Source organism: Arthrobotrys flagrans, assembly GCF_004000055.1.
Source record: "Arthrobotrys flagrans strain CBS H-5679 chromosome Unknown unitig_0, whole genome shotgun sequence".
Classification (NCBI taxonomy): Eukaryota; Fungi; Ascomycota; class Orbiliomycetes; order Orbiliales; family Orbiliaceae; genus Arthrobotrys; species Arthrobotrys flagrans.
The window spans coordinates 1,794,656-1,813,233 of NW_027137550.1; the positions used below are offsets into that span (position 1 = coordinate 1,794,656).

At 46.6% G+C, this 18,578-nt stretch overlaps 7 protein-coding genes across 7 annotated transcripts; 3 read left to right on the forward strand and 4 right to left on the reverse strand.

Moving 5' to 3' along the window:
• Positions 1–43: 43 nt before the first annotated feature.
• DFL_003622 (uncharacterized protein) lies at positions 44–1,573 on the reverse strand (the record flags this gene model as incomplete). The annotated part of the gene is made up of 1 exon (XM_067632586.1): positions 44–1,573. One exon carries the CDS (start codon positions 1,571–1,573, stop codon positions 44–46), a length of 1,530 nt encoding a protein of 509 aa, XP_067490840.1.
• Positions 1,574–2,372: 799 nt separating this feature from the next.
• DFL_003623 (uncharacterized protein) lies at positions 2,373–4,897 on the forward strand (the record flags this gene model as incomplete). Its single annotated transcript, XM_067632587.1, has 7 exons — positions 2,373–2,662; positions 2,727–2,812; positions 2,864–3,027; positions 3,081–3,512; positions 3,569–4,132; positions 4,194–4,351; positions 4,420–4,897. 7 exons carry the CDS (start codon positions 2,373–2,375, stop codon positions 4,895–4,897), a joined length of 2,172 nt encoding a protein of 723 aa, XP_067490841.1.
• A 270-nt stretch (positions 4,898–5,167) lies between these two features.
• On the reverse strand, positions 5,168–5,969 carry DFL_003624 (uncharacterized protein; the record flags this gene model as incomplete). Its single annotated transcript, XM_067632588.1, has 3 exons — positions 5,168–5,359; positions 5,427–5,537; positions 5,637–5,969. The coding sequence occupies 3 exons, from the start codon at positions 5,967–5,969 to the stop codon at positions 5,168–5,170; spliced, it is 636 nt and encodes a 211-aa protein (XP_067490842.1).
• Positions 5,970–6,307: 338 nt separating this feature from the next.
• On the forward strand, positions 6,308–9,549 carry DFL_003625 (uncharacterized protein; the record flags this gene model as incomplete). The annotated part of the gene is made up of 8 exons (XM_067632589.1): positions 6,308–6,507; positions 6,570–6,699; positions 6,756–7,247; positions 7,304–7,488; positions 7,549–8,209; positions 8,265–8,382; positions 8,450–9,441; positions 9,508–9,549. The coding sequence occupies 8 exons, from the start codon at positions 6,308–6,310 to the stop codon at positions 9,547–9,549; spliced, it is 2,820 nt and encodes a 939-aa protein (XP_067490843.1).
• A 645-nt stretch (positions 9,550–10,194) lies between these two features.
• DFL_003626 (uncharacterized protein) lies at positions 10,195–10,520 on the reverse strand (the record flags this gene model as incomplete). The annotated part of the gene is made up of 2 exons (XM_067632590.1): positions 10,195–10,253; positions 10,325–10,520. 2 exons carry the CDS (start codon positions 10,518–10,520, stop codon positions 10,195–10,197), a joined length of 255 nt encoding a protein of 84 aa, XP_067490844.1.
• A 1,002-nt stretch (positions 10,521–11,522) lies between these two features.
• DFL_003627 (uncharacterized protein) lies at positions 11,523–14,282 on the reverse strand (the record flags this gene model as incomplete). Its single annotated transcript, XM_067632591.1, has 1 exon — positions 11,523–14,282. The coding sequence occupies one exon, from the start codon at positions 14,280–14,282 to the stop codon at positions 11,523–11,525; it is 2,760 nt and encodes a 919-aa protein (XP_067490845.1).
• Positions 14,283–17,500: 3,218 nt separating this feature from the next.
• On the forward strand, positions 17,501–18,436 carry DFL_003628 (uncharacterized protein; the record flags this gene model as incomplete). Its single annotated transcript, XM_067632592.1, has 3 exons — positions 17,501–17,650; positions 17,718–18,016; positions 18,079–18,436. 3 exons carry the CDS (start codon positions 17,501–17,503, stop codon positions 18,434–18,436), a joined length of 807 nt encoding a protein of 268 aa, XP_067490846.1.
• Positions 18,437–18,578: the final 142 nt, after the last annotated feature.

Genomic DNA, 18,578 nt, shown 5'->3' on the forward strand with positions numbered 1-18,578 from the left:
TTTGTTAAATATATTTCATATATAGTGCTGGCCTCAAGCAAAACTATGGTGTATTTCGGCCCAATTGCCCTGCACTGCGCCTTACATAACTCTCGACCTGGCTCGCGTCAGTAAATAAGAGTGGCATCAGCTGCGGCTTGAATCCACCGCAATCCTGAATCAGCAACCCGCCTTCCACAACGGTGCTTGATTTCGTAGATAAACGGTACTCCAATAAATCCGATACATTGTCTGCCAGATCGATTCTATTCCCGTTGAATTTGCTTTTGGGCGTGGCAAGATTTACTAGTCGAAAGCCGTCTGGCTTGAGCAATTGCGACAGAGGAAGATCGGGTGGGCTACAAAAGTGAGCTGGGGTATTTGGTGTAAGAAGGTTACTGAAAGTGAAAATTCGGCTAGTGTCATCTGGATAAGTACCAGTTTGGCGGAAAGCATTACCGGATACCAGAACGTTGGACATATTGTATATTCCCATGTTGTACTCGAAAGATGGTGAATAATCGTCTCTTCGAGAGCGTGCTTTCTTTGTTGTCTTTGTGAAGATAGGCCTTTTGTTGTTATAACTTTCGAAAAGATTGTTGACGATATAAAATGTGCCGAATCTCATTAATGGATTACGGGACATTGAATTTTGGAAATGGTTGCCAAAGACAGTGAAATGCATTTTTCCAATATCGCGAGGTCCTTCTTTCTCGCCACCACCCCAGAGTAAACTTTTGTGGTGATTGGCCACGATATTATGGGAGAAAGTGATATTATCGGACCCATCCTCAACGTCGAAGAGGCCGTCGTAGCGGTCGACTAGCCAGCCGTTGAGAAATGGGTCTGGAGGGACAAAACCCGGACCGTCTTCAAAGATATTACCGTCAACCCACATCCCAGTTGTCGTGACGGCAGATACCGCATCGTATCTTGCGTTCCACGAGCCAGGGTAAGTTTCAGGTGCTGGGAAACAATCCCGCGGAGAGCTCAGTCTCAAGTTTCGAATGATAATGTTAGACTGGACGTTGAATATCAAGCCGACGCCGTGAAGATAAGCGTTTTTGTCCCACCCAATGAGCGTGAGGTTTCCCTTGACGTTGATCGTCTCATAACTCTTTTGGCTATTTTGAGCTGTTCCTCGCCAACCATTCATTCTCGGTAGGAGAGCGGCTAGTTCTGTTGCATTTCGACCGTCTATTATTTCGTTTGCGGCTGCAGCTGCCTTTACTTCGGCTACGTATGTGGCATTTAAGCTTTGTACGTAGAGTGTAAAGTTGTATTGCTTGACGTTACTGTTGTCGATGTACCACTGGCAATCGGCAAAGTATGTTTCATTGATCTGGTTTCCAAATATCTCCCCTTTAACATAGACGGTTCGCGGGCCGGTCATTGAGAGTACGGTGCGAAGGTCTGGCATGTTGTCAACGAGGTAGGTGTTTGTTTTGTCTCTTCTTCCACCACCCGTGACATCTTTTCCGAAGCCGAAGGGAAATCTAAGGGGTAAGATTGGGGGTGATCCAGCATATGGTTCGAGGGCCGTGGCCTGGTATGCCAGACAGGCGAGTAGAGAAACGAGAGAAATGAGTCTCATGGCTTCTGGGTAGTACCATATACTGTATACCTTCTAAGTTACAAGCCTAAGCAAGAGGATTTCTATGAACTTATTTATCTAAAGTTGTCTTCACAGTTGACTTGATACCCCCGTCCGAAGGATAAAATCGGATTGATACACGTATGGTTACGCTTTGTACAATTGTGCAAGATCATACCCACAGTTGAGAAAGAAGAATTAAGCATTTTGAATTTAGCCAACTCTATTTAACCGACTACGCTATCTAAAGTATCCAAATAATCTTGAATATGGCGACGGAATCCGGGGAAATTGTGGGGGCATGCACATCTTCTCCATTGACTATAGCTCGGTATGGTATACTACCCTTGCTGTGTTGAAAATGTGGTAGATTGGTCGTCTTTAACTGGTGGCTTTAATTCGGGGACAAGGGAATGTTTCCAGGATGCATGAGCTTGAGATTTTCCGCGACGCGGGGATAGAAATCCTAACCTTCCAAAGACTTGAGTTGACGTCTAAATTTCCTGGATCATGACCCGAGGATAGACCAAAGCTGCAGTTGAGGCTGGTGCAGGAAGTGGCGCAGGAAGTGGCTAACAAACATTCCACATACACAGCCAGCGCCAAGACTGCGATATCAATACGTCATGCAGGCCACTTCAATAGGTTGATAGGCTAGCTCAAGACGCAAAGCTCCTTGACGTAACGGATAATGTCAGGGCTCTGTGTGGACCTAGCTTAACATTGTGCCCATATCAGTCCGTTCCTTCTCTCATTCATACTACACGAGTCTCACTTGGACATTTAACCGACAGTCACAATGCAGGCCCTCAAAGAGGCTTCAAGAGCCAGTGGGGTTGGCACCCCGCCTTCGATATTTGACGCGAACCTCGATGTCGAATACGTGATTACTTTCAGATTTGCGAATGCTGGGTCTTCTGCCCAAACCGGAGATTCAAGAACCCCCGAAGAACAGCTGGAAAGGCTACTACATACCCTAGATTTGGCGGGGCTACGAACAGTTGTCCGTGATGGCGGGAATGGATCTCTTTTGATATTCACGAGGATCCGAAGTGAAAAGAAACTTCTTGGGGAAATCTACAGGTCAAGGTTAGATATCTTACCTATCTATTGTTGGCAATGCGGCTACTGAACTCGTTGTCTACTCATGTAGAGTCAGAGACTGGTTACATGGGATTCGTCCAGCTGCTCCTGAAAAAGAGACACAACGGTCCCTTGAAAATGAACCATTCACAGATGGTGAGCGATTACGCCTCGTCTACTCTCTAATTACCCTACCAAATAGTGAAGGTGGGGCTGGGATCACCCCTAAGCAGGGAGAGTGGAACCTCGTTGAGTCCATCTTCGCACTTCATGACCATGACTTCAATAAAAAGTGGTTGAAGGATTGGTCTACTAAGTGGATTATTGGCCCTGAGGATCTAAAGGTTATGCGAGATCGCTTTGGTGAAAAGGTATTTATCTGTTTGATACACAACCTAATAATTTGCAAAGCTAATAGTGGTAGGTTGCGTTCTACTTTGCCTTCATACAATGGTACTTTATCGCCTTGACAGTCCCAGCTGCTATCGGTATTTTCGCATATTTGTTCCTCCCTGCCTACTCCTCGTTCTTTGCAATCTGCAATTGTCTCTGGTCGGTCGTATTTGTCGAGTACTGGAAACGACAGGAAGTCGATCTTGCAGTTCAATGGGGCTCTAGACACTGCTCCACTGTCCAAAGGAAACGGGCCGAATTCCAATTTGATAGCGAAGCCTCAGATCCAGTCACAGGAGAGAAAATTAGGTATTTCCCGGCTCATCGACGAGTTCTGAGGCAATCGGTCCAAGTTCCATTCGCCTTGTTTGCAGCGTCTTGTCTAGCCGCAATCATTGCAGGTGTCTTTAGTATTGAGATCTTTTTGGTTGAGGTGTACAATGGCCCGCTTAAGATGATATTAGTAAGTTTTTATTCTGGGAGGATATATCTGTTTACTTTGAAGCTAACGACGTGTAGAAATTTCTCCCTACTGTCCTCCTCAGCGTTTTTATTCCTATTGTGTCCACGATCTTGACCGGTTTCGCCACCAAACTCACGGAATTCGAGAACTACGAAAACCAGGACTCCTACGAAGCCGCATTGACGCAGAAGATCTTCGTCTTGAACTTCATCACCGGATACTTCCCATTGTTTTTAACTGCGTTTGTTTATGTACCCTTCGGAGAGGTTCTGGTTCCCTACCTTGATATCCTCAATGTTACCGTTCAGCATTTCGGGCACGATGAGAAATACACAACTTCCGACACCGGGTTTCAAATCAACCCCTCTAGGCTTAAGGCTCAAATGATCTATTTTGTTGTTACGGCCCAGGTTGTCGGCTTTGTTGTTGAGACCATCGTTCCACAACTTAAACGGACCGTTTTCAGGAAGGCAAAGGAGTTCGATAGCCGAAGAAAAGGACTTAGCACCGAAACTGTCTTGGACCCTCCAGAGGAGAAGAAGTTCTTGGACCGCGTCCGTCATGAGGCCGAACTTGACGTTTACGACGTAACAGTCGATTTGAGAGAGATGTGCATGCAAGTGAGTACTTGAAACTCTAAGATGGCAAATCCTTGCACGAGATTCTGACCATATCTATTAGTTTGGTTACCTGACTTTGTTCTCACCTATCTGGCCTGTTACCGCCGTTTCATTCCTCATCAACAATCTCGTTGAAATTCGAGGGGATGCGGCGAAAATTTGTATGGAAATGCAGCGCCCGATCCCTAGCCGTGCTGACTCAATTGGACCATGGCTTCAGTGAGTAAACCCTCTTTCTGATAACCATCGAAGAATTTGAAAAAATGGTGTTTTCTGACTTGAACTAGCAATCTCTCGTTCCTCACATGGCTCGGGTCTATCTCTTCTGCGGCGCTTGTCTATATGTTCTCATCAGCAGATAGTGAAGGGGGACCACCAAAAGATTTGACTCTTTATGGACTTCTTTTCTCTATCATGATCTCTGAGCATGTCTACTTCGGCGCTCGATTCGTCGTCTCCTACGCTCTATCGAAGGTCCAATCCGTTGGTCTTGAGACAGAACGGAAGGAGAAATTCATGGTTCGAAAGCGATACCTTGAAGAAAGCTTTGGGACTGAGAATGAATTGATTAGACAGGAAGACGAGAAGACGGGTGGCGAATACACCGGGGTTGGCGGCGTTTCTTCTTCGCAGGATGGGCGACCTCTTGACGATGGTTCTCTGAGCGAGAAGTTCTGGCGTAGCCAAAGTGCCTGGCAAGACAGTGTGAATGCTGGTGTCCAGATCATGGACCTCGTAAGAGGTAAGGACAAGAAGAATCAGTAAATTGGTATTGCGGAGAAGTTTGTGGTGGAGCATAGGGTTTATCAAATAGGTTGCCCGGGGGTTGTAGTCTAGCGTCGTGGTGTGCCAGGATCGGTCTTTCTTGTTGGTATACGGTTTTCCAAAGCAGCATTCATACACAAGCTGCCGAAATACAATCAAAGGGATTGCAAAAAATCCATTAATCGGTTTTTATGCATTAACGCCATAGTAGCGAAACTATAGAGTACATATAGTCTCGTCCCTAGTAATTTTACAGACTTAGGAGATTATTTATTTCCCTCCCTCACCTGGTGCGGCTGCGAGCAGAAGCATGCCTGCTGCAAGGAGCCACCAATACTTCTGTAGGAATGTCTTCTCTTCTTCTTTCTGAGGTAATCTGCCATCTGGCATGAGGACTACTGGCTTATTCAATGCTGGCTTGGCACCATCATATGGCCTGATAACAACTATCTCAGGTTCGAGCTATAAATCCTTGGTCAGAACCTTTCCTTTATTCAAGGCCGGCGTTGATGGTGGCAATATAAAATACCTTTTCAGCGCCCTGCGGAAGCTCGACGGCGTCATATTCGGCGTGGAAGATTTCGCCCTGCTCGTCTACATGAAGCGTTATTGTCGCAGCATAGTTCGACCGTAGCATTTTCTGTGAAGTAAATCTTCTTAGTTTCCCTTGTAGCTTGACATGCGATGTTCCAGCCACCGCGACAATGATAAGCCGGCTTTCTTTGGATATATGTCATACTCCACTCCGAACACCTCCAATCCACTTCCCCCCCTTGAGGATCCCAACTCGATATGCTTCGTTCGGATTAGGCTCATCTAAACCGCTGAGAGATGTATATGTAGCAGATAACGAGTTGGCGACATATCGTAACATGCCCAACGGCATTTGCTGCTTAGCGTCATCTCCAGCAGAGAGCGGCCATCGGTTTACAACAAAAGTCTGTGGTGGGGATCTGTTGACATGGTCAAAGTCGTCCGGCAGAGGAACAGTATCCGGAGCCTTGCCACCGGCATTGGCAAGGATTGTTGTCGAGAAAGATGCGACGAGGAGGAGACTCGATAGGAAGCGCATGGTGGCGGGAGGTTGAAGTGATGTGGACGGAACTTGGTTGGCCGGTTGTAATTGGGGGTCAGTGTCCGAAGCCTAGTAGCATCTGGTGGGTGGTTGTGGAAAGTGCGTTGTTGCGCAGGACCAAAACGCGTCCAACTTCAACTTCAACCTCTTCAAACATCGTTGTCGCCTCTTCACCAACTTCAGCCATTCCAAAAAAAACGCTTTCGCTCACGACCACCCCCTCTTCTCGATCCCCTAGGTCCTCCGAACGTCGCCAATTGCGTACTCCACCAATCGTTGGTTCACCAAATACTCCCTTCAATCTCAACCTCTCTCGGCTCCATCCTTCAATCAAAATGGCGACCCCGGCGCCAAAAGAGGCTCCCGGCATCTTGAGCGCCTCGATCCTAGGCGACCTACTCGAAAATTCGCGGAAGTTACGAAATGATACGAAGTTACCGGATATACCATCTATACAGCTCGGTTTGGGCGAAATAGAACGCCGTGCAAAGAACTTGCAAGGCGGGGACCCATCGCGGAGTGTCGATGCCAGGGCGTAAGGATTCTTTCTGGATGTCCGCATACGGTGGATTGATGCTGACATGGAGGTGTGGATAGGCATTACTTGTTACAGGCGGCTGGCGTCAACCCTGAGCAGGCGCTCAAGGACCTTGAGTCCGTAGATTTCAATTTCGAGGAGACACCTGTCAGAACTACCGTCACCGGGCAAATTGATACAGACATTGACGTACGTTATTGACGGGCGACCTGAATATGAGGGATTATACTCATTCAATTCTATAGGGATTTTTGAGAAATCGCAAGGAGCAAAGCATCAGCAAGGTCATCGAAGAAGGAATCAAACGAACAACTTTGGAATTCGAATCATATCTTCTTAACAACCTGAATATCGATTGGGATGACCAAAGAAAGAAGATCTACGAACACTTTGGGCTCACCAAACCTTCGGATGGGACACAAAGCACACCGTTTGGCCAGTCATCGTTTGGAGCTTCACTGGCTAGCCGCGCCGGTGCGAGCACATATGGCAGAAGCAGACTCACACATGCAAGTCTGGGATCGTTGGTTCTTGGTACACCACCGAAGGTTGGAAATCAGACATGGGCATTCGAAGATACCGTCAAGGAGCACCAAGGAGCTCCAATGGAGCAAATGTTCAACCGACAGGCCAACTACGCCAAAGCTATCCAGAAGTTGAACGATTCGAGGACGAACGGAACCTCTCCCAAATTGATCGAAAGCTTCCTAGAGGTCGCAAAGACGTCTTCAGACTTGGTGAGTAAACTTAGTAGCCTCCAACTACCTGTGACATATTCACTGATATGCTTTAGATATCTACACAATTGAACGATGCATGGAAAATGTTGCATTCCATTGTCGGCGAAACGGGCGATATCAATGGGCCTAAGGAAAGACAGTTTGCGAAGGCATATCTGAAGGCGGATTATAATAGCCAAGAAGCGTTGGCTTTGCGCCAGCGAATCGAAAGCGGCGCACGTGGCTTCTTAGAATCGACGTATGTTTTTGATTTCGTTCTCGAGTTTTGTTGAAAGGGCAATCTAATCTTTTTTTTCAGTTTCTATGCTCAAGTTGAAGACACGGTCGCGAGATTTCCCGATGATGCCAAGGTTGGAGGCATCCCAGACCCGGAGTTTAAAGTTAAGGGCTTTATCAACGTCCGGATGAGCCAGTCGAGAGACAAATACAAGGAAGTCACCTTCGAATCTGTCAATGACTGGCCTGGCTGGGGTGTTGTGTTCTACCTAATCCGCTCTGGTAAAGTCTCCGAAGCGGCTGGCTTCGTCCAGAAACACGCAGACTCGTTCGCCAAACTTGAGAAGAACTTCGTTCACTATATCACAGCCTACGCCAATTCTCCAGACCGACGGCTGCAGCGCAATCTCCTCGACCGGTTGCACGCAGAATGGAACCAGCGTATCAAGTTCCGAGCTGAAGGAATGGATCCTTATAAGCACGCATGTTACAAGATCATTGGACGATGCGAGTTGCAAAAGAGGGTTTTACAAGACATTCTGCCAACTGCAGAAGATTGGATGTGGCTTCAGCTGGTTCTTACCCGAGAATCAACCGCTGGAGACGAGCCCGCTCCAGAGGTTTACACCAACGCAGACCTGAGAAAGGCGATCGTTGGATTTGGTGGCCCTCACTTCGGGCTCGCCAACAGCAATTTTATTCTATATTTCCAAATGCTGTTAATGGCAGGTCTCTTCGAAACGGTGAGTTCGACACGGATGAATTGTATCAGGAGTGTATAAATCTAACATTTCTAAGGCCGTGCAATATCTTTACTCCTTTCTCTATGTCGATGCTGTTCATTTTGCCATCGCCCTTAGCTATTACGGCTTATTGAGAGTTGCAGATGAAACCGGGGCGAACCACACTAACTTGTGTAAGTGAAGCATACATACTTTACCAACGGTCCAGTCTAATTTAATGGATGCTAACGATAAACTCAGTGTCGTATGCCAAAGGAAAGTCAAGGCAGGAAGAGCAAGAAGCTAGGATTAACTTTGCTCGTCTTGTCGGGCACTACACCCAAGACTTCAGAAAGACTAATAGTGAAGAGGCTGTCGACTATCTTTCGCTGATATGCTTGAACAGCGATGTTGGTGGAGAGCAGCAACTCAGGCTTTGCCATGAAGCTCTAAGAGAATTAGTTCTGGAGACTCGTGACTTCGCTAGGCTATTGGGTGATGTCCGATCTGATGGCTCTCGAGAGCGAGGTACCATTCAGAGACGCCTCAAGGTTCTCAAACTAAGCAACGAAGATGAATATCTTCATACAATCACCCACCAAGCTGCCGCCCAAGCTGATGACGACGGGAGAACATCAGATGCCATCCTCTTGTATCACTTGGGCGAGGACTACGACACTGTCGTTTCCTTGGTGAACAAGAACCTCAGTGACTCACTAGCAGCGGGCGAGACTGACGATAACTGGATCGGCAGCAACCCAACTCTTGGATTAAATGCTCAAGGTCAGCCAATCAACCAGAGCATTTCTTTGACTTCGGTTGAAGACCCTGCTCAGCTTGCGAGGAACATCAACGAAGTTTACTCGAGAAACGCCTCGATATATGGCAAAGTGTCTAAGCAAAACTGGGAATCCTGCGGTGTGCTTATCCGTATCGACGAAGCCAAGAAACTTTATCGCGCCAACAGACCTGAGGAATGTCTTCAACGCATCGAAAGTCTGGACGTCATCCCACTTAGCCCTAACGCTGATATTGGTGCTATCCGCCGTCGCGCCCAAAACTTTGCGACGTTGCATGAGACAGTCTCCCGCACCGTTCCACAGCTATTGGTCATGAGCGTCAACTGTACCAATAAGCTTCTAACAATACTAAAGAACGCCAGCTTCCAGGACGCGGCGAAGGAACACAAGATTAGGGAGTTGAGTGGCAAGGGAAGAAGCGCACTAATCTATGCGGGCATGATCCAATATAAGGTTCGTTGAATCCTCGAATCCCAAATTCATATGCGTCGTGCGCTAACGTTTAAATCAACGATATAGATGCCTCCAGATGTCTACAGTCAGATGACTTCGATGGAGTAGGAAATCTCTCTAAGTTCCATTGGGCGAGTTCCTCAGGTGGGAACTCCGGGACCGCCTGAACGCCGAATTTTTCAACGGTCCGATGGCCAGTCGACCCCGCGTGCGAGATCCCCGAGCTCGGCCTCAAATTCAAGTCCAACCCGTAGCCCGAATTCGAGGAAATCTTCTGAAACGAAGAGCTCCCAGAAGAGCCCAACGAAATCTAAGGGAACGGCTCCACAGGAGAAGACCCCTAAGCAGACGAGCGCGGTAGTCTTGGTTAAATAATCATCTTGCGACATGTTTTGTTTTTTTCCTCTTTCTTTCGTACAGCTGGAGGGGTCAGACTTTAGATACAAGCTTTTCTGGTATGGAATGTATATTAGGTTCATCTGCGTAATTATTCATGAGCGCTGAATTGCACGATATGCTACACCATCTCACTAAACATCGGTAGGCAGTGGTTCACACATTTTTTCTTGTTTAAAACGTTTCTTATATCGAGCTCTAATATTACGGGTTACAAGCTTGCCGGATCCCACAAGACCTTGAGTGAATCCAGAGCCTTCGTCATTATAGATTATGGTAAGATTATATACAGGTGAAATGAAACTCTAGCTCAACCTTCTTGTGGCCCAATGACATCCTCCATCTCCAGGCTGCAATTTAAATATTGCAGACCTTGGTCAACTTCTTCCTACAGTCCAACTTCATCGAAACGCAGTCTTTAAAATGAAATATAAATTAGTAACATATTCAACAAACCATTTCAATTTTGAGGAAGATTTTAACATACTATTGCAGTTCGCCCGGCAGAAGTCGTTCAACAATGGGTTGGTGGGGCCGTTCTTGTGGGTGGACTTGTTGCACATAGCGTGGTCCCATTCCTTTTCCCAGAACCAAGGAGCTGGGACAGCGACTGGAGCAGCGGCTGGGGCACACTGGGCGGCAGCGAGGAGAGCGGCGACGGTGGCGACGGTGATGAACTTCATTTTGATAATTCGTGAAAGTTATAGCTTTTAGAATTAAATAGATTAAAGAGTGGCTGGTTTTTTGGGTAATGAGATTCGAATGAGTGTGGATTGATCCTTTGAAAAAAAAACCAGAGTCCAGTAGGTTTATATACAGATTCTTAGGGAACCGAAGAATGGTCTCGGTGAGCCCTTCAGACGTCGAAGAAAAGTTCCGACCTTCTCTAGAATTCATTTTCACAACAAGCCAGCGCCAAGTCGAGGACCTTCGAGGCGAGAATAATTTCCGAGGGATCAGGTCAACATGGCTGTAAATTGTCGTTACCGAATAGAATATTGCGAATATGACGGAGAAAAGAGGAAGGGGTTCATCCTTGCTGATGATTTTTGTAGACGTTTCTTTTCTTTCTTTGGAAGCTAGTATGGCTGGTGCGCTCTTGTTTCCAGATCCGAAACCTGGGGAAATGTTGGGAGTTCCCATCAGATGATATTGGGGCCATGAGAAGACTTTTTCTAGAACAATAGAAAAAGCCTGCTGCCATAACAGCTTATAACATCCCAATCCTATGATCCGAAAGAACGTGAGGCCATTAGCTTCCTAAAATGGGATCACGAGCTCGAGCTAGATCGAGGTCGTAGGATTGCGGATTGATGTCGCACAAGTAGGTTGCCCAAATAGGCATCTCGTCCAGATCCAGTAATTGCTTCGAATGCCACACCTATTTTTGCGTTGTGATCAACGATCAAGTTGAATCGAAATGCTTTAAGGTGCTTGCTTGTAACGGTAATAATATTATGCTTTGAAAGCTCTCAAAGACCATAAGGCTAAATAAATACATTTTGAAGGGCAAAAGAGTAAGGATGATTTATCCAAAAGATTAAACAAGTCAACGCCCTTTGAAATAAAATGACACCCGAAAAAAAGAGGAAAGAAACAATCTTGAAGTCTAATTCATGAGATTTTTTTTTTGCTTCTGTGTAACCATGTGTACCAACCATCCTCCAAATGCTTTACCTTTCTTTCTAAACTCTATTCGATGGATCCCTGTTTGATGGATCTCTAGGGTCTCTAGGCGCTGGGCCTGGTTGTGCGTATTGGGATTGTTGCCCCTGCTGTTGTTGCTGCTGTGGCGGTTGTGGCAGTTGAGATTGTGGAGGCGGTTGGGGTGGCTGCCCGTGGTATGATGATCCCGGTTGAGCATAAGATTGGTAGAACTGTTGCTGTGGTGGTAGCTGTGCTATCGGGCTCGGGATACTTGGTCGTCTAAAGTTATCACGGCTTTGGGATTGGAATCCCGTGGTTGTCCTAACGATTGGGGAGACACCTTCTTGCGTCGACATTGACCCATAACGTCTACGGCGTCCAGTAGTGCTTTGCATCCTTAGGATATCGCGAACTTGGTTTAGTTCGTTACGGATGGAGCGGGTACGAGAGATTAAGCTTGCATCGTCGCCTAGAAGGGTATCATCGCGGGGGTCGGTCTGTGCGTTCAGATTCGTTTGAGAAGGCGAAGTTGTTAGGATTGTATGTTCAGCCAGGGGTATGGATCCAGGCATCGACGAACTAGCTCCTTTAGCTGCCTCCTCAGCTTCGACTTCTTCCTCAGTCTTGAAGCGTTTGGCTTCCTTGTCTTTCGCGGCTTGTTCTTTGCGTCGTTGCGCTTCGGCGGGGTCGATGGTGACGAAGAATTGTGCGTTAGCTCCATCACCAAGACCAGGATCTCCAGCACCGGGTCCGTAAATTGGAATCTTCCGGAGGGCGGCGATCAAGGCGGACATGAACATATTTCTACGCTCAACTCGTTTAGGTTGGTCGGCCCAGTTTCCTTTATACCCAATTTCGACTCTGAGTTCCAAGCCGTCAAGTTTCACGGCGTTGATCTCAACGTTCAAGTTATCGGATCGGAAGTCACGGCTGTTTTCTTCGACAAACGTCATAAGCTCTGACCGGAGAAGCATGATCTCGCGCATGCTTGTGTCGAAGTGGACATTAAACACAACGGCTTCACGCATGGGTCCGGAGCGGGTGACGTTTTCGACATACTTGGCATTGAGAACGTTGTTTGGAACTTGTACAGATTTGTTAGTATCGACTTGGCGGAAGACGGTGTAGAGAAGAGAGATGTGTTCGACAATGTATTCCTTCAACTCGAGGTCGATGCGGTCGCCAACGTCGTACGGATGCTTGACGAAAATGAAGATGCAGGAGCCCAATATTTCTTGAGCAGTGGCGGCGAAGACAAAAGACAGAGAGAGCAAAGTGGCTCCAGCGGTACCGAGAGTGGTGACGAAGTTCTGATTTAGGAAAGCGACAAAAACGAAAATGACGACGACAAAGACGATAGCGGAAAGGAGTGAATTGAGAGCAGAGATAGCAGAGTCGATATCTCCCATACTCTTGGCCAAAGATTTGCGTTCACGAGCAACTTCCAGGATCATCCCGATCATTTCTTCCAACGAGATGTCTCCGTTCTCATCTTTGTCGAGCATAACGAAGGCAGCTTTAGCTTGTTCCTGTCGGTCCACACCAAGAACTTCGAGGAAGTCATCTATAAAGAGAGCTTCCTTTCCATCCTCCGCAAAGCTCATCCAAATACGACGACCAAGTGCTTCGATGGTAGTCTTTCGTGCAAGGGCATTGACCACTATAGACCTCGCAGAATTAGGATTTAGAACATTTCTCCCAGTAATCTCCTTTGCGACATGCCCGACGGCAGAAGTGATATTGTCTCCGACTCGACCGATTTGGTGGAGGAGCCTCATAGGAGTGGCAGCACCGCTTTGTTTGGCTAGTGGGCTCCCCAAACCATTCACCAATCCAGCATGCAGAATATAGTCCTCTTCAGCAAACTCAGGGCAGTATGCGGGGAATGCCTGTCGTGAAGCTTCCAAGAGTATGGAAAGAACCTTGATGTAATCTTTGTTTGCAAGGATTCTCGCAGAGAATTGCTTCTGGTGGTATTGGACCGAGATCAACTGGACGATAACGGACTTGACAAGGAATATCAAAGAGGAAACCAAAGCAGCAGCAAGAACATGGTTCATTTTGCTCTGCCATGGCTTAGTATCAGTTGCAGTCGGGTCCGTGAGGCTTTCCCTACGCTTGTCGGGGTTATGGGTCATCATTTGGAGAAATGAAATCCAGCTAGCAAAGCACCAACCAACAAGAGAAAGAGGCACTTCGAGCTGTTGAATGACCTTGTAGTACTTGCGGGTACCGCTGCTGATGACTCCGACGAGGGTCTTGAAGACAATGGGCAAGCATTTTGCGACGATTTTAGAAACCCAGAGCGAACACCAGACGATCTCAGTCCAAGCAAAGAACCAAACAATACGGACGCCTCCAATCGTAGCGTTTGGAGCAGCCGTCGCTCCAACGATGATTAGGATACCAAGTGCTAACGCCAGTGGGGCGATATATATCATCCATCTGGTGATGAAGCTGAAGTTGAGAATTTTCTCGTATAGCAAGCCGACTCTAGTCAAAGCTGTTTCTTCGCCATCGTTAAAACCTTGCCCGTTTTTCAATAGCCTTCGCTTTCCACCTTTTCTCTCGAACGGTCCAAGGGCATCCAGTGTGTTATCGGCCCTCTCAAAGGGTGGTCGTGTGACTTTGTTTGTGCTAGGATTGAATGCTGTGACGGATTCCTTCTTAGTCCGTAGAGAGCGGTGAGACTCAATTGGTGTAAGAGGGATGTTTACGACATGGTCTTCTGAGGGTCGCTGGAATGGCGGATCTATGGGCTGGAAGCCAGCCCTGCCCGCTGGATGTTGTGAGGACATGTTGGAGGAATATGTGATTTGACCTCCTTCCTGTTGGTGAAGAAACGATGGAACGGATTAATAAATATATCTAATTACAAGAAAAGGAGAAATAGAACAGGTCGGAAAATTTGAATGCAGTGGCGACAGTAGTATTAATAATTTGTCAGGGAATGAGGTTTCGGTAGCAGACATATGAAGTCGTGGGTGGTGAAGCCGGGGATGTGTTGCGAGCTGTTGGGGTTGCTGTCAGGTGTTGTTGTCACACGCTGGAAGCCAATGATTGGGATGTGTGAATATGAATGTGTGTATGGATTATGCAGCCTTCTTCAGCTCTTCTTTGGAAAAATTAAATCAAACGAGCTTTCTTTTCTAGTTTGTAGGAACAGCTGCTTCTGCTATTGCTGTTCGAACGACTGTGGATTTCTAAGATACTTTTTATGCTGTTGGAAAGACCGAAACGAGTGTGGGAGCACCAACCGAAGGCAAGGTGACGCAGGTACCAAATTTAAAGAGATGCTCTTATAATGAGGAATATAAAAACGACCCCAGGGAAATGACGATATCAAGAGATCACGGCTGACGACACCCTCCCCAGGAACAAAAGAAAGAGAGATCTATAGAGAAAAGAGTGAAAGAGTGAGAGACGAGGGTTGGATAAGAGAATGATAAAAGGAATAAAAGGTTTATATTATAAACAGGACCGGTCTTCAGGGGCCCCTGGAGAAAGCTCGAAAAAATAACGGTGTAGTCCTTCCCCTTCCTTGTTTTGTTTTCCTCCTGGCTCCTTCCTAGAAGCAAAGGGGCTTGTTGGATATGACCCGATGTTGGAGGTCGATCGGCCGTTCTAACTAGCACGAAGGAACAGGGACTAGCTAGACGCAATCAAGGAACGCAAGTCAGAGGGGATGCTTCTTGGACGACTTCCCTGGCAGGCTTCGCTGCTGCGTCTTTTTATTACACATCCAGCCTGGTATCAATTGATCGACAAACTATATTATTGTGAGCGTCGAAAGTATGTGGGTCAGATTTGGTCATGGCATCCTTCTACCATGAACCACGAATTGCTTGCATGCCAGCCATGACCCGCATGCCAACTACGGGCAAAACGTTGATACCATTGCCTATTACCACGTTCGAAGGCTCGCAAATTTTTTTTTTTACACAATTCTCTCATGATGTCTCTGGTCGTTCGCCACAAACTTCCAACCGTCCCTGAAATCTTCTCAACAACACGAAAGTGTCAATCGAGATGCCCGGTGGGGACCTTATGGTCAAGGTGGGTTACAAAATTTTAGCGACGTTTCGGACCTAGATCGATTGGATGGTACCGCTCCGATGGCCGTACTATGAGATCGTCGCTTGACTGGGATGATTAAATGCATGGACGTTTGTATGCGGGCAGCGGGTGCTTGCTTGGGAGAATTCATAGCTGACATCTAGTGTCCGGCCTTCCGTCTAATCAATGCGCAATATCGTCGACAGTTCGAAATCTGCAGCTGCAAAACATGGCCGTCCCACTTTTGAGCCGTGTCGCCATAGACAGCCTTCCTAAACTTGCTCAACTGAATTGCTTATGAACTGTTCTAAGAATAAGAGCTCTCTACCTTACCTTTGGTGGAAGTAAAAAAATATATTTTGCAAAAATTTCTGTGGCCTAAAGCGGCTATCGAAGGGTCGAAGCTTGAGCTCAGCAAGGGACAGAGGGGGAAAAAAAATTGATATACAAACCATTGAGCTAGCAAAGTTTAGATGCAAACAAAAATAGCACAACGAGGCGGGCCGATGTGACCGTGTTACTTACTTCCATAGCATCATCGGCGGTCGAGAACACGGACATCGAGAAAGATTCGGGTAGGTATCGCCAAACACTATCCGTGCCGCGTTACGCATCGACAATCCACTACTTAGATTGCAACGTTGGATCATGCACCCGGTCGATCTTATACAAGGAAACTGTCGACGGATGTGTTCATTGCCGAAGAGTTTCGAGGATTTTTCCAATTGATGCAATTCATGTGATATCTACAAGATCTATCTACTATTCGAAATTATTTTTCTCTCTCGATCCGCTTGACCTTGTCCCCCATTGTAACATGGCTGTTGTTATCGAAAACAATTTAATATCCAAGTCACGTCGAGATTGAAGGCCCACAGAATATCCACCACCCAAACTTTGTGCCATTCCGCTGTTTCATCTGCCTCATACCCAACTCCACAGGCAAGTACCGAATCCCGTACAGTCTCTCAAACAACAGCCTTGCTGCGAGTCTGATGACTTTGGCTGGTCATCAAGACTCTGGGAATCGGCCAAACATATCGAAATATTCCTTGCGTAATTCTCCTGAAATCTTCATGGGTTCGATATCGCCTCAGGGCTACACAGCTGCGCAAGGTCGAGTAAGATCGGGTGTCGACGATCTATGAGACATTTAAGTTTGAACTTGAACGGGATCACCCTTGCGAATCCGTGACCGCCGTTGCTTTAGGGATCCTAAACACTCTTTTCAAAAACCATGGAACCTCTCCTGATCCAGAACGAAGCGAATTCTATGAATTCCCATTCAGTAAAACAGTACCTTAAAAGATAACGACACTTATATCGAACGGTTATATATCCCTCGGATAACAAGCCTCGATTATGTTGTGTAACCTACTTCTACATATTCAACCTCTCAGTTTAATATCGTGTGCATATAAAATGTCATTTTACTAGATGTTTCTTCGCCGCTTTCTGCGGAATAGCGTGCGGCGTGCAGATAAAGCTCTTGAATAAGCACATTTTATTACCGAAGCAGATGTAAACGATAGCGTATATAGACCCATATTACTCACATATATGAACGTCTACCTAACGTGGGTTTCCGACGGAATTCCTCCCTTCCCCTTTCCTTTCACCCTATTCCAACTCCAAGTTTTAGGTCCGCAAGACCAGTTTCCCGGCCCTCGCTGCGGCATCGGCGCTAGTTTGTTGGCTACATGTTGGAGAGTCATGGTTTGTGTCGTTAAGGTATCTACAAGCGGTAGAAATCAGAGTTTCGACAGTTTATATGACAAATCGTGATTCTTATTCCTTTGCCTACGGAATAGGTATCCTTCCGCTGTGTTTTTTCTTGAAGCAAGCTTTTTTGCTCTTGATCTATGAGTTTCCTACATCAGCAACGCAATACGGCTACACGGCCCTCTCCTTCCACAATCACGACTTCGACCTTACGGGCACTGCCCCAAAGACGCCCAAGATGCAGTACTTGAATAAAGCTGAGAATGAAAAGGCGACACTTCCAGTTGATTTGTATCATCTTCATACGCCAGTGGAGGAATATGACTTGAATTGTGTTATGCCCCTGCGTACCCTCGAATCGAACGGCGTTAGATTGGAACCATTTATTGTAAGTATCGACCTTTGGCTGTGATATACCGGATGATTTAAAGCATGTAAAGCTAACATACCCCTAGCCTTCACTACACGCAGAATATGCGTTCTCCCTTCTTCAGCAGGAACCGGAGAACATAGTTTATAGATACCTGCCTTACGGTCCATTCGCTACTCTTGCAGAGTTTCTGACGTGGTTTGAAACCCGTATTCGAAGTGATAAGCACTCGTGCTTATTCTTGATTACGGATCTTTCTCGACCATATGATGCAGAGAAACCGTTAAGCAGGGTTGTAGGGTGGATTGGTGTTATCAATATTAGTATCGTGGATTTGGTTGGGGAGGTTGGACACGTTACTGTTTTGAAGAGGGCTTGGAGGACGTGAGTATTCCTACAATTCATCCTATGTGAATGTTTGCTAACGGTGCAAACATATTTTATAGTCATGTAAACACACATGCCTCATCTCTCTTGATCAAATACCTTCTTTCACCCCGCCCTGAGGGTCTCGCATTCCGTCGAGCTTCATGGTTGGCACACTGGCAGAATGAAAATTCCAACAAAGCAGCAGAGAGACTTGGGTTTCGTCACGAAGGCAATATTCGCTGTGCAAAGTTGCTTCGACAGGATAAGGAAGGTGATGTCATTGATAGTAAGAAAGGGCTGGGGAGGACAGAAGAAGGGAAGTGTAGGAATACGAATGTCTGGAGCATTACATGGAAGGACTGGGAAGAAGGGAAAGCAGAGAAGATTGAGGGGCTATTGGCGAGGGAGGTAAAGGAGAACCCAGCATGGGATTAATATTTTTACTTTAATGGCTTGAGCATGGTATTTAGAGGATGTATATTAGACAGGTGGTATTTTGAAGTGCTTGAAGAGAATAAAATTATAAAATACCTTTTTCCCGGGGTGCTACGGGGCTTCGTTTGGCGGGTAGAATGCA